The sequence below is a fragment of the Molossus molossus genome, unplaced genomic scaffold, assembly GCF_014108415.1.
Source record: "Molossus molossus isolate mMolMol1 unplaced genomic scaffold, mMolMol1.p scaffold_m16_p_18, whole genome shotgun sequence".
Taxonomy (NCBI): domain Eukaryota; kingdom Metazoa; phylum Chordata; class Mammalia; order Chiroptera; family Molossidae; genus Molossus; species Molossus molossus.
The window spans coordinates 26,123,646-26,135,895 of NW_023425353.1; the positions used below are offsets into that span (position 1 = coordinate 26,123,646).

A 12,250-nucleotide genomic window follows, 5' to 3' on the forward strand; every position below is an offset into this window, starting at 1 on the left:
CTCACACTGAAACACGCCCCCAGTCTGCCCTCCCAATCCTTTCCCTGGTTTTTCAGCCCGAATCCCTTGGCCTTCTATCCCTCTTCACTCCCATAAATCCGCCCTTTGCCCCGCTGCTCCGTTGCAGCTGGCTCCCCTAAGAGCCCCAGAGAATATCCTCCAGCTAAAGCCCTGGCTTTGCTGTCAAACTGGGGTCTATTAGCAAGGTGCTACCCATCACTCATGACCTTGTGGGAGCCACTTAGCACCCAAGCCGTGTGGCCAGCGTGTCTGTCAACCCAGCCAAGTCCAATTTCTTCCCTTGGATGGTTTCTCAGAAACTGCTAAGCCACGCTGCTGAAGCACCAGGTGTTTCTGCTGATAATCTTTCCTCCATTGTTGTTCATAATCTTCCCTTCCATTGTTGTGGTGGAGACTTCAGGAGGGGTTTCAGCTTGTGTGTGTCAGTGACAAGCCCACCTGGGCACAGGGAATGGGGGTGGGGGAATGGGCTCTGTGAGTCTCTGGGCTGAGCTGGGCCAGCAATTGGACTGAGGTACTGTGTTTGTCAGTAGGGTCAGGGAGTCTGGCAGGGAGGGCAGACGGCTGCTGTGCTCACCCCCACACATGCTCTACTTGCTTTGTGCCTGGGCTGTGTCCTTAGCTCTTCATCCCAATAACCACACAGACTGGGGGCTCCTTTGCTTGTCTTCATTTTGCAGATGAAGAAACTGAGGCTCAGAGATGCCAAGTAACTCACAGGAACACACACCCAGGTCTCTGTGGCTCTTAGTGTGCATGCCCTGATGTCTCTCTAGGTTCGATCCTGGACTCCTGGACAAGCACAGCCAGCCTAGCCACGGAGGCAGGGCAGCATGGAGGCTGGGAACCTGGGCTTTGGGGTCAGGGCTGGGTTTGAGTCCCAGCCCCACAACTCTTGCAGGCTGTGTGACTCTAGGCTAGTCATTTACCTTCTCTGTGCTACAGTCCCTTTGCACAACGAGGATGTAAATACCTTTCCTGAGGAGGAGAATGAATCATAAAGGATTTGGGGCCAAGAAATGGCTCTGCTCCCCACCACACCCCCAGAGACTGGGGCAACACAGGGGCTAGGTTCTGCCTTAGCTGTGATCGCCTCCACCCCGCAGAGCAAAGAGCACCAGAAGCAAAGGATGGGGGACTATCACAGTCTTGGAGAACAAGCAAGTGAAGTCCCCCCAGTGTGCTGAGACTGACCAGAACCTGCTGCCCACAGAGCACTCAACTCTCAGGATTCCTGTCTTGCCTCCCAAGCAGGGGCTGGGTCTCATTTAAGTCACAGACCCCAGGACAGGGCCCACAGCACATAGGCCCTGGACAGGCAGCATGGGGTAGGAGTACCAGCTTTGGAATCAGGAGAGCCCAGTTCAGGTCTTGACTCTGCCGCTTTCTTGCTGAGTCGCCTTGGATAGGTTCCTTCCCCTCTCTGAGCCTCAGTGTCCTCATCTGTTCCATGGACATACTAGGGTCCTGTAAGTGCTGTGATTGTTGCCATTATTCTGGGCACTCCGTCCTGTGAGTGTGGGAATGAAGGTGAGCCCAGTGGGGGCGCAGCCCAGGGACTATTCCTGCTGTGCCAGCCACAGCCAGGGCCACTGAAATGCCCTTTTTCTTGGGCTTCACACCATTGTATCTGCCTCGTCCAGTTTGTGTGTGTAGAAAGCCTTGTGACCGCCGTGGTGGACATGTACCCCAAGGTCTTCCGGAGGGGCTATCGGCGGGAGCTGCTTATCCTGGCCTTGTCGATCGTCTCCTACTTTCTGGGCCTCGTGATGTTAACGGAGGTGAGTGATGTGGACGGAGTAAGCCAGCAAACAGCGTAGCGCAGCGGCGAGTGCCTGGGCTCCGAGTCGGGTGGGTCTGATGTCATATCCTGCTCTGAGACAGACTAGTTGTGTGACTCTGGCCAGGTCTGCTACCTTCTCTATGACTCAGTTCTGTCCTCTTCCCAGTGGGCATTGTGAGAATCACATGGACATGCTCATTAAGCCTCAGAGCAATGTCTTGCACGTGTAAATGTTCAGCTAAAGGTCACTGCTGTCGTTAGCAGAGGGGACAAAGTTCACGGAGGGAAATGCTGGGATTATCTCGTATTCTGGCTGCCTGGGCCACCCCTAACAGGAACTTGGGGTAAAGGGGACAGTGTCAGCTATGAACACCTCAACTAGTTACTGTTTTGGGGCTAAAGTTCAAAGCAGGCCTTTCCGGAGCATTGCTGAGAATAGACACCCATGGTGATAGTTGGCACCTTCAGGCACTGAGTTCCCCCTTCGGCCCCCTCCGTCCCTGATGGGCCCGTGGGTGAGGAGGGCTTCACCGTGAGCCTCAGATGAAGATTGCTTCATAAAATCACATTTCTCTCCTCCTGCAGCCATCCTCTCTCATCCTTCCTCAAGTACCTTGGGAAAGTACCCTGAGATATCTTTTTCCCTATATTCAAAAAATTAAATTAAAAACAAAAACATAAAAAACCTGTTGCTTAGAGACAAGAGGTTTATAAGAAACATGGAAGGAAATGAGGGAACTCAGAATCAGTCAAAGCAGCTGCTGCGAAACCGAGGTCAGCCCACTGAACCTCATCTTCTCAACCAAATGCCGCTGCCTCCTGGAAGCCTCCTCTGCTTTCCTTCCCTCAGCACTTTGTCCCAAGCTCAGCCCAGCCTCCCACTGTTCACCTGTCTGCTCCACCAGACCCTGAGGTCCACAGAGAAACCTTGCTTGGCTCCGTGCCCTCAGGCCTGGCTGGGGTGGGCGCCTGCTGTAAAGTGGCTGGTGTTATTACTGTTCCTAGTCATTGTCACATTAATGGGAGTGGTAATCCGCATCTGAGCAAATGAATGGTGTGGTCCTCTTTCCATCTCGTTTCTCCCCAGGCAGGGAAGCCAGGGCTGCTGTGAGCAGGGCCTCATTCAGTGCTGATTAATTACGTGAAGTAGAGTCTTTGGTCACACGAAGGGGGGTAACCTGATGTGTTAAAGAGGCTGATGAGGGGAAGATGGCAAGAGCAGGCGTGGCATGAGCAGCGCTGGCTGGAGCAGGCAGGTGGAAGGGCCTCTGGGCCTCTGGCCCCGGGTACTACCAGCTCTCAGAGCCTCCGTGCCCACCCTCCACCGAAGCCTTGGGTCTGCCAAGGGTGCCTTGCAGCCCCCAGGGCCCAGCAGGGAGCCAACACTCGACTGCCAGAGACCATGACTTCACATGCCAAGCTTCTGCCCCGATGGAGGAACATCCGAGTGCATTCGTGCAGGGGAAGTTCAAATTGCCAAATGGGCCGTGTCGGCCTCGGCCTTCACAGTAATTGCCGACAGGATCTTCTCCCTCATTTATAGACATTTAAAGCTCAGCTCCAGGGAAAAGTAGGCCACACATTTCTGATGTTCCACTGAGACGGTATCGTGGGTGGTTAGGGGCATGGCCACCTGGGCTCACTCCTGAGCCCCATGGCTGGCTAGCTGGACGGCATTCAGCAAGTGTTCTTACTGCTCCGTGCCTCAGTTTCCCCTATGAACATTGGGAATAAGAGTAGTACCTGCCTTTTAATAGGTCAGCTGAATGTGCACCTCGAAGGCCTCCTACTGAACTTAATCAGCGCAGATCTATGTATTTCAGAATTGGCCCATGTCATTCCTATATCTTATAACAGTTGACTGCACACCTACTATGTGCCAAGCCCTGGGCCAAAATGGGGACACAACAGTAGACAAGCCAGTCAGAGTCCCTCTTCCAAGGTCTCCCACTCTACACAATTCAGCTTGCACTTCTAGGTGACCTGCCGTGACCCGGGCTCTGTAACGAGGGCCATACAGAGGACAGGTGTGCGGACCTCCCCGCAGGAGCTCAGCACTAGCCACGCAGCTGAAAGGAGAATACTTTTTTAAATTCTAAGTTCATAAAAACATGCTGAGGAGGCCCAAAGAAATAATGAGGCTGTCAAGGAGAGCTTCTTGGAGGAGGTAACATTTGAGCTGAGCTTTGAAGGAACTTACAAGTGAAAGGGAAAGACGTGCAAAGGCACAGAGGTGAGACTGTCCCTCAGTCTGTCCAGGAGGGAGCATGTTGAGGATGGCTGGTGGTTAAGGGGTGATGAAGCCAAGTGGAGAAGGCGGTCCTGATTGGCAGGCTTAAGGAAGCCAACAGGTCATAAAAAACTGTGGAGTGACATGGTTGGATTTGCATATTAGAAAGGTCCCTGTGAAAGCTGATGTACAGAAGAATTGAGGCTAGAGTGGAGGCGGGAGGCCAGAGAGGAGGCTGTTAGAGCCATCAAGGAGAGGTGCGGAGGCTGCCCAACCTCCAGTGTCGGGTTTTCTGTGTTGTTTCTGGCATTGGGGAGCAAAGACAAAGACCATTATGATCCCAGCAATTCCCAGAGGATGGCGTCTTAGGGGTGTCCAGGTACAGAGGGTGCAGTGTTCTAGGGATTGGGGAGAAGCCGTCTGCCCTGGTGGAGGTGACTCCTGGCTGATGGTAGGCACAGGGCAGGGCAGAGAGATTCTCAAGGCCAGCTGGCTGACCCTGCTCCCCCATGTGTCTGTCCATTTCTCTGTCCATGTGTCTGCCCTCCTGCCCCGCAGGGTGGCATGTACATCTTCCAGCTCTTTGACTCCTATGCTGCCAGTGGGATGTGCCTTCTGTTTGTGGCCATCTTTGAGTGTGTCTGCATCGGCTGGGTGTACGGTGAGTAGAGGTCAAGCCCACCCACACTGCAGTGGCCTGCATCGGTGCCCACAGCAGGGGTGGGCTCAGGTTCTCTGTGGCCTGTCTCTGTCCATCTCAGGCTCGTCCTCCTTTCCCTCAGGGACTCCTTGGCCCTTCCCACTTTTTGGGATACCTTCCTGCCTTTATACCCCTACAGCACAGAGAGGGATTTCAGGCTTAGGAACTATGACCTTGCGATAATCCCTTTGCCCCTGAGACTTAGTTTTTCCATCTGTGAAATGGGGTCATCATTGTTATGTCTCCAAGTCGGAGATACTGTAGGCAAAGCAGGTAGCACAGTGCCTGGCCCTCAGTCGATACCTGCCTTCTGGTCCTCCTGTTCCTAGAATGAGCTGGGTTTGATGATGATGGACATTTCCACTGTGAACCTGGCTCAGAAATACATGCCCCTGCAGGCCACTCGGCTCAGTAACAGCCCAGCCAGGCCCTGGCCTTTGTGGCCCTGAACTCCACCTACATGCAAGTCAGCCAGCACCTCTCCCTGATTCTCCAGAGACCCTGTCCGCCTTACTCCCACGAACTCCTCATTGTTTCCTGGACCTCACTGCCCAAGGTCAGGAGGGGTCCTCCCAATATCGACCAGAATCCCTCCTTCTGTAGTTCATCCCGAAACCTCACATAGGTATAACATCTTGGTAGTTTTAAGCAGTAATAAATAAGGTCCCTGCCATAATTTGTGTCAGGCCGGGGAAAGCAAACACTCCTACCCTTCCCTCTGAGTCTTGTACAAAATTCTCGGGTATGTGTGCCTGTCTGTTTTATTCTGAACAGGAAGCAACCGGTTCTATGAAAACATCGAAGACATGATTGGCTACAAGCCATTGTCACTCATTAAATGGTGCTGGAAGGTCGTGACCCCCGGGATCTGTGCGGTAAGTGCCCACCCACCCAGAGTCCCAGACCTGGCTGAGGAGACACCACCTGGGTGACCCTGTGTACACTCAGAAAGTCCGAAGCACCCGACACCTGGGTTGGAGTCGTGGGGACAGCCTCTGGGCTCGGCAAGGGAGGGGCCTCCCTGGGATCCAAGCTCTGCCATCAGCTTGCTTGACTACAAGCAAGTCCCCCACTGTGAGCCTCAGATTCTACACTTGCACACTGGGCGGCTGTGACCCACTTCTGGGGCGGGCTGAGGATCAGTTGGGAGACCTTTGGCTTTGTGGTTAATTGTGGCAGCAGCACAACTGAGGGTACAGTTGGGGCTCCCGCTCTACCCTCAGTCAAGACCATGGAGTCAGAGGCCTTCATGACCTGATGTTTAATAAATAAACAGCCCATTACTCTTCGCCCAGCTCTTGGTACTGGGAGCATCTCAAAGCATCTTCACAAACCATTGTAGTTCTAAGAGGCAGCTTTGAAACCACGCCCAAGAAATAGCCAGGAAAAATGAAAATTCCTGATTGGGCAGAGGCTGGGGATGAGGCTCCTGGGGGGTAGGAGGGCCTCACAGCCTGGCGAGGTCCTGAGGTCTGGGGGGTCCATTCGCTGAGTGTCCGGTGCTGGTGGGATGGACTGCAGATGCACTGTGCACCTGGGCAGAGCCTGCCCTCTCCAAGCCTTTCACATGGGCTGGGTCCTCTCCACGCCTGCCTCCTGCACACTGACCCAGGGACCTCTCCCTGTCTCTCCACAGGGCATCTTCATCTTCTTTCTGGTCAAGTACAAGCCTCTCAAGTATAACAACACCTACACCTACCCCGCCTGGGGCTATGGCATAGGCTGGCTCATGGCCCTGTCCTCCATGTTCTGCATCCCTCTCTGGGTCTTCATCAAGCTGTGGAAGACAGAGGGGACGCTGCCTGAGGTGAGACGGCAGGGAGGGGTTCACAAGGGTGGCCCTGAAAGTCCTGGGGTGCAGGGCAGGGCTTGGTTCTGCCTGGGACAGGCTGGTGGCCAGGGTTGAGTCCTTGGGCACCTCTCTGGGTTTCAGTTTCCTCATCTGGGCAATGGGTGCTATGAGAACAGGCCCCACGTGTCTCTCAGGGAAGCATTCTCCTTGACAGGTGTCCATCATGACCTATGTAGAGGCATCTCTGTGAGGCCTCGGGTTTGAGCTGTGAACTCAGCCTCGGTTTCCTCATCTGTACAATGGGGACAGCGGCAGTCCCTCATATAGGGAAAGCACTTAGACCGGGACCTGGAACAGAGAGTGACCAGGTGTTAGCACTTGCTGTTCTGTTAATGCATGAAGGACCCCACTCCCAAGGAAGAGGATCTGACATTTGGGGACTGACACCTATCCCATGTCATCACCCTGCCAGGTTCTCTACATGCTGTGTACCCTTTAGTCCTCAGAGCAAACCAGGGACTGGCATCATTTTCTGCATTTAATAGGTAGAGAAACTGAACCTCAGAGAAACTGTTACTCAACCAAAAATTAGCATCACATAGCCAGAAATTAGCAAACCAAAAAAAAATTTTTTAATCCTCACCCAAGGATACTTTTCCATTTATCTTTAGATAGAGTGGGAGGGAGAGAGAGAGAGAGAAACATTGATCTGAGACACATCAATGTGAGAGAGACATACGATTGGTTGCCTCCCGCAGGACCCCCACCAGGACTGGGGACCGAACTGCAACCAAATTACATGCTCTTGACCGGAATCAAACCCATGACCCTTCAGTCCACGGGTCATCGCTCCAACCACTAAGCCAAACCGGCCAGGGTAGCAAGTCAGTTTTTATTTTTTTATTGAGGTGTAATTGACATACATTATATTAGTTTCAGGTGTATAACATAATGCTTCAATAGTTATATGAAACTCACCACAGTAAGTCTAGTTAACTTCCATTACTACACATAGTTACAGGTTTGTTTTTTTTCTTTATTGATTTTTTTTAGAGAGAGAGGGAGAGAGAAATAGGAACATCGATTGGCTGCCTCCTGCATGCCCCCCACTAGGGATTTGGCCCACAACCTGGGCATGTGCCCTGACCAGGAATCAAACCGGCGACCTCTTGGTGCCTGGGTTGATGCTCAACCACTGAGCCACAGTGGCCAGGCACAGGGTTTTTTTTGTTGTTTTTTGTTTTCTCGTGATGAGAACTTTTAAGATCTACTCTCTTATGAACTTTCAAATATGCAACACAGTATTAATTAACTGTAGTCTCCATGCTGTACATTATATCCCCAGGACTTATTTATGTTATAACTGGAAGTTTGTATCTTTGGACTTCCCCCCCTTTACTCATTTTGCCCACCCACTAATCTGTCCTCTATATTTGTGAACTCGGTTGTTTGTTTTGTTTCTTTATATTCCACATATAAATGAGACCCTATCGCATTTATCTTTCTCTGAGTTATCCCATTTAGCATAATGCCCTCAAGGTCCATCCATGTTGTCACAAAGGCAAGATTTCCTTTTTTGTGGCTGAATAATATTCCTGTGTGTGTGTGTGTGTGTGTGTGTGTGTGTGTGTGTGTGTTCCATTGATGTACACTGAGGTCACTTAGGTTACTTCCATGTTTTTGCTTTTGTAAATAATGCTGGGATGGACATGGAATGCATGTATCTTTCCAAGCTAGTGATTTTCTGTTCTTCATATAAATACCTAGAAGTGAAATTGCTGGATCATATAGTAGTTCTACTTTTAATTTTTTGAGGAAACTCCATATTGTTTTCCATAGTGGAAACCAAAAATTGGTTTAAAAGAAAAATCTTTAAATATGATAAAATTCACCATTTTGGGGTGTGCCATTCAATGATTTTTTAGTAACTTTCAGTATAGTGCATTTATCATCATAAATCAGTTTTAGAACATTTTTATCACTCTACTAAGATCCCTCCTGTCCATTCACCGTTAGCCCTGTTCCCACCCCCAGACACTCACTAATCTTTCTGTCTCCACGGAGCTGCCAGTTCTAGACACTCTCTTGGTGGAATGGTACGTATGTGGTCTCTTGGCAGCAGACTGAATTATCACCCACGCCGCCTTATTTCCAGAGCACTGGCTCTCTTTACTCTCCTTTCCCACCTGCTGGCAGATCAGATGGTCTGAGTCAGTTTCTCGCTCATTTAGCAAACTGTTTGCAGTGTGCCAGACACTACTCTAAGCCGTTTGCAAACTGAGCCATTTCAGCCTCCTAGCAGTCCTGGGAGGTGCAGGCTGTTATTGTCCCCACTTCACAGATGAGGAAGCTGAAGCACAGAGAAGTGAAGCAACTTAGCCAAGGGCACACAGTCTCTAGGCGGTGAAGCGGAGACTCTGAAGTCTGTGCGCTCATTCCCTGAGCTTTACTGGCTCGTTCCTCTGCTGGACTGGACGCACTCCATGGTGGGGCCCTGTCTCTGCCCCAGCACCACACCCCAGGGATCTCAGGAGTTGCCCTTGGTCTCCCAGGACAAGGTCAGAGGGAGATGGGAGTGGAGTGTGGTGTGTGTGTGTGTGTGTTGTACGCGCGTGCAGAGTTGGCTTCGCTTAGCCTGCTTGCTCACCAAGGGGCCTGGGCTCCAGAGAAAGCTATGCATCCAGCCAGAAGACGCAAGCCTGCTCCTTGGCACCTGCAGGTCAAGGGCAGTTGGTTAATTTTTATTTGGGACCAAACATGTCCAGAAGAGAGTGGTCCTGCAGCCCTAATACCGTGGCCATGCAAGCCCCTGGCAAACTTCCAGTGGCCTTTTGGTATTCAGAAACGCCAGGGTCTGCAAGAGAGTCCTCCAGAGATTCTCTGAGGCCTGGCGTGAAGGGAGGAGGAAGAAGAGGCCGCTTTGCTGAGCCCCCCTGTCCCCCTAAGCTCATGCAGAGAGCGGGGCTTATTAAAGACAGTGAAGTCTTTGGAGGCAGTCAGACCTGGTTTCCACCTCTTCCCTACTGGGAGAACTTGTCTCAGTTAATCTACCTCCTTATGTTTCCAGAAGGTTCTGCCAACTGGCAGGAAGGATCTGGAAGAAAAAATGGGGTCAACGGTCCTTACCCCAGAGAATTGCTGTGAGGGTAGATACTCCGTGCTAATCTGTGGCTAAATCAACGAATCTGAGCCTTTGGAGAACCCCAGAAGGCAGGCACCGGTTATCCCCTGTGACACCTGAGGAAACTGGGACACAGAGAGGTTAAAAGGTGGATCTGGAGGTCAAACCAGGCACTTGGCTCCCCAGCCCATGCTCTTAACCCCTGACCTGTGTGAAGAGCCTGGTGCCGTGCCTGGCGCACAGTAGGTGCTCAGCACAGACGAGTCATGTAGGTGCAGCCTCCGAGGCATGGCAGGGTCTGCAAGAGAAAACGGAACCTTGATCGTGAGAAATCAGTCATCCAGAAGTCTTCCCAGCCTTCCTGGGGAAAGAGTTATGCCTCTTCCATCCCAGCCTGGTGTCTTCTCCTGAGAGAGCAGGGAGGACGCACAGGAAGCCGAGGTGCGGGAACCCAGGGCAGGGCCGTGGCGGCAGGAGGGAGTGCCAGCACCCGCCGTGGCTCCACTTCCTCAGTGGAGTGGGGACAGCAGCCATTCCATTCACATCCAGCCCAGTGCCGGCCACTTTGCAAGGTGGCGTGAGGCTGTGGCTGTGAGTGTCTAGTGTGTTCACCTTCAAGCTGCGGCCCAGGGGCACATGGCACACACCACCTGTTCCTCTGGGTGGTGGCAGCGTGATGACGTCCCCTTTGTGGGAAGTGCTTCCATTCATCCAGCAATCACTATAGAAATAGCCCCGTGGCTCCTTAGCTCACTCTCCAACGCAGCTCCCAGGGGTTCGGTGGCTTGCCCAGCACAGCTAGTGAGGGACTGCTCAGCAATTCAGACCCAGCTGCTGTCTCTTCCAGAGGGAAGGGATGGGGCAGTGGGCCCTGCGGGCAGCTCTGTCATCCTTGTCACCTGCATTAGGCCAGGTACAGGCTGGTTTAGCACCCCCTTACTCCTCACCAACTGCCAGGGTGGGTATCTCCATTGTCCCCACTTCCCAGAGTGGAAATTGAGACCCAGGAGGTTCAATTCACCATCCAGGAAAGAGTTCTAAGTGGCAGGACTGGGCCCGGACCCCAGTCTGATGACTCCAGCCCTCGTGCCCCCCACCTCGGGCTCACTCTGAGGTTGGGAGAGGCCGAGGCAGGCCCTAGGACCCTGGCGGCCGCTCTCAGACAGCCCTTCTCCTCCTCTCAACCACCTAGAAATTCCGGAAGTTGATGATCCCCAGTGCTGATCTGAAAATGAGGGGCAAGCTTGGGGCAGACTCACGGACGGTGATGGTTAATGACTGTGACGCCAAACTCAAGGGCGATGGGACCATTGCAGCCATCACAGAGAAGGAGACGCACTTCTGAGAGTCCACCTGCCACCTGGATGCCTCTGCCTCCCTCTCCTTCCTGTGTGTGTAAATGAATACCTGGAACACGTCCTTCACGTAATGATAGAGGCTTGCTCGTTTTGCACAGGACTTATTAACAAGTTAGTTTTAAGGTGGCTGTGTACATTCTGGTTTAAAGTCTCATTCCCCTCCTCACCCCCAATTATCAAGTAAGTAACATTACAGAGAGTTAATACTGAACAGGGACTAGCAGAATCTTTCTGTGCTAGGATGGTTTAACTGGTGTTTTCTAGGGGTTAAGAACAAATGTATCATATGGTCCCATTTTTATACTCAGGCTGTGGACAGGGTGGGTGGGAGCTATGCCTGTTCTCCTCTGTCAGCCTTTTACTCAACTAGTCCATGTCCCATGTTTGTCCCTGACCATTGCTACCAGCCCTCCTCCACACCCCTGGGGGCGGGGGGGCTTTTCCTTCACACCCTCCCTTTCCCATCCCCGACCTCTTAGCAGTGGGTTTGCAGACAGCAAGGCTATGTCAGAGAAGAAAAAGTCCCACCAGACTCAGGACTCCTGGGTTACAGGCATACATCTACCCTGAGCCTACTAAGTGACCTTGGGCACTCACGTCTGCTCCCTGGGCCTCCGGTTCCCTGTCTCCAAAGTGGGAGGGCGGGGTCAGGTGATCTCCAGGTCCTTCCCAGCCTGGCAGCATCTCCTGGGGATTCTCACTGCATGCCTCATTGGCTGGCAGACCTGCCATTCATCTTGAATTCTTCTGAAGACTCAGGCAGCCATCCTTCCACCCAGCCGCCACCTGCTTATTTTAAATCAAGTGAATCAAGGAAACAGTGTGTTGGTGATGTGTTTTCTCCACAACTCAAGGTTGTTTGCAGCCATGAGCAGTCGGTTCTCTGAAGACCAGCCAGGTCCGGGCCCCCACGTCAGGCTCCTGCGGTGTCTGCTCTCACCCTCAGCTCAGCCTCGCCATCGCCTGTAGAGCTGCCGGGGCGCTGGTTTTCAGGCTTAGGGGGGCAGCCTCTGTCCTACACGTGACTGTTTGTCCTGCCACTGCCCCAGCCAGGACCTGCCCTGCAGGACCTTCCACCGGCCTCTCAGGAGAAGGAGCTGCAGGGTGGGCCTGGAGCCTGGTTTCCCCTCCGGCCCCTCTCCACGCCCCTGCCACGTCTCCTCCCTCCGGGTGCCCCAGACAGCTTCTCTCCCCCACCTCTCAATTCCCTCCCCGTCCTCCGGTCACCAGCAGTGTTGGAACCGT

At 52.8% G+C, this 12,250-nt stretch overlaps 1 protein-coding gene across 1 annotated transcript in view; it reads left to right on the forward strand.

Annotated features, from left to right (window-relative positions):
- The window catches only part of SLC6A11 (solute carrier family 6 member 11), a 117,219-nt gene extending 105,224 nt beyond the window's left edge, over positions 1-11,995 (forward strand). The window contains exons 10-14 of the mRNA XM_036267369.1: positions 1,665-1,802; positions 4,593-4,695; positions 5,509-5,609; positions 6,371-6,541; positions 10,840-11,995. Coding sequence (XP_036123262.1) covers positions 1,665-1,802; positions 4,593-4,695; positions 5,509-5,609; positions 6,371-6,541; positions 10,840-10,992 — 666 coding nt within the window. The 3' untranslated portion in view covers positions 10,993-11,995. The remainder of the gene's footprint in view (positions 1-1,664; positions 1,803-4,592; positions 4,696-5,508; positions 5,610-6,370; positions 6,542-10,839) is intronic.
- Positions 11,996-12,250: the final 255 nt, after the last annotated feature.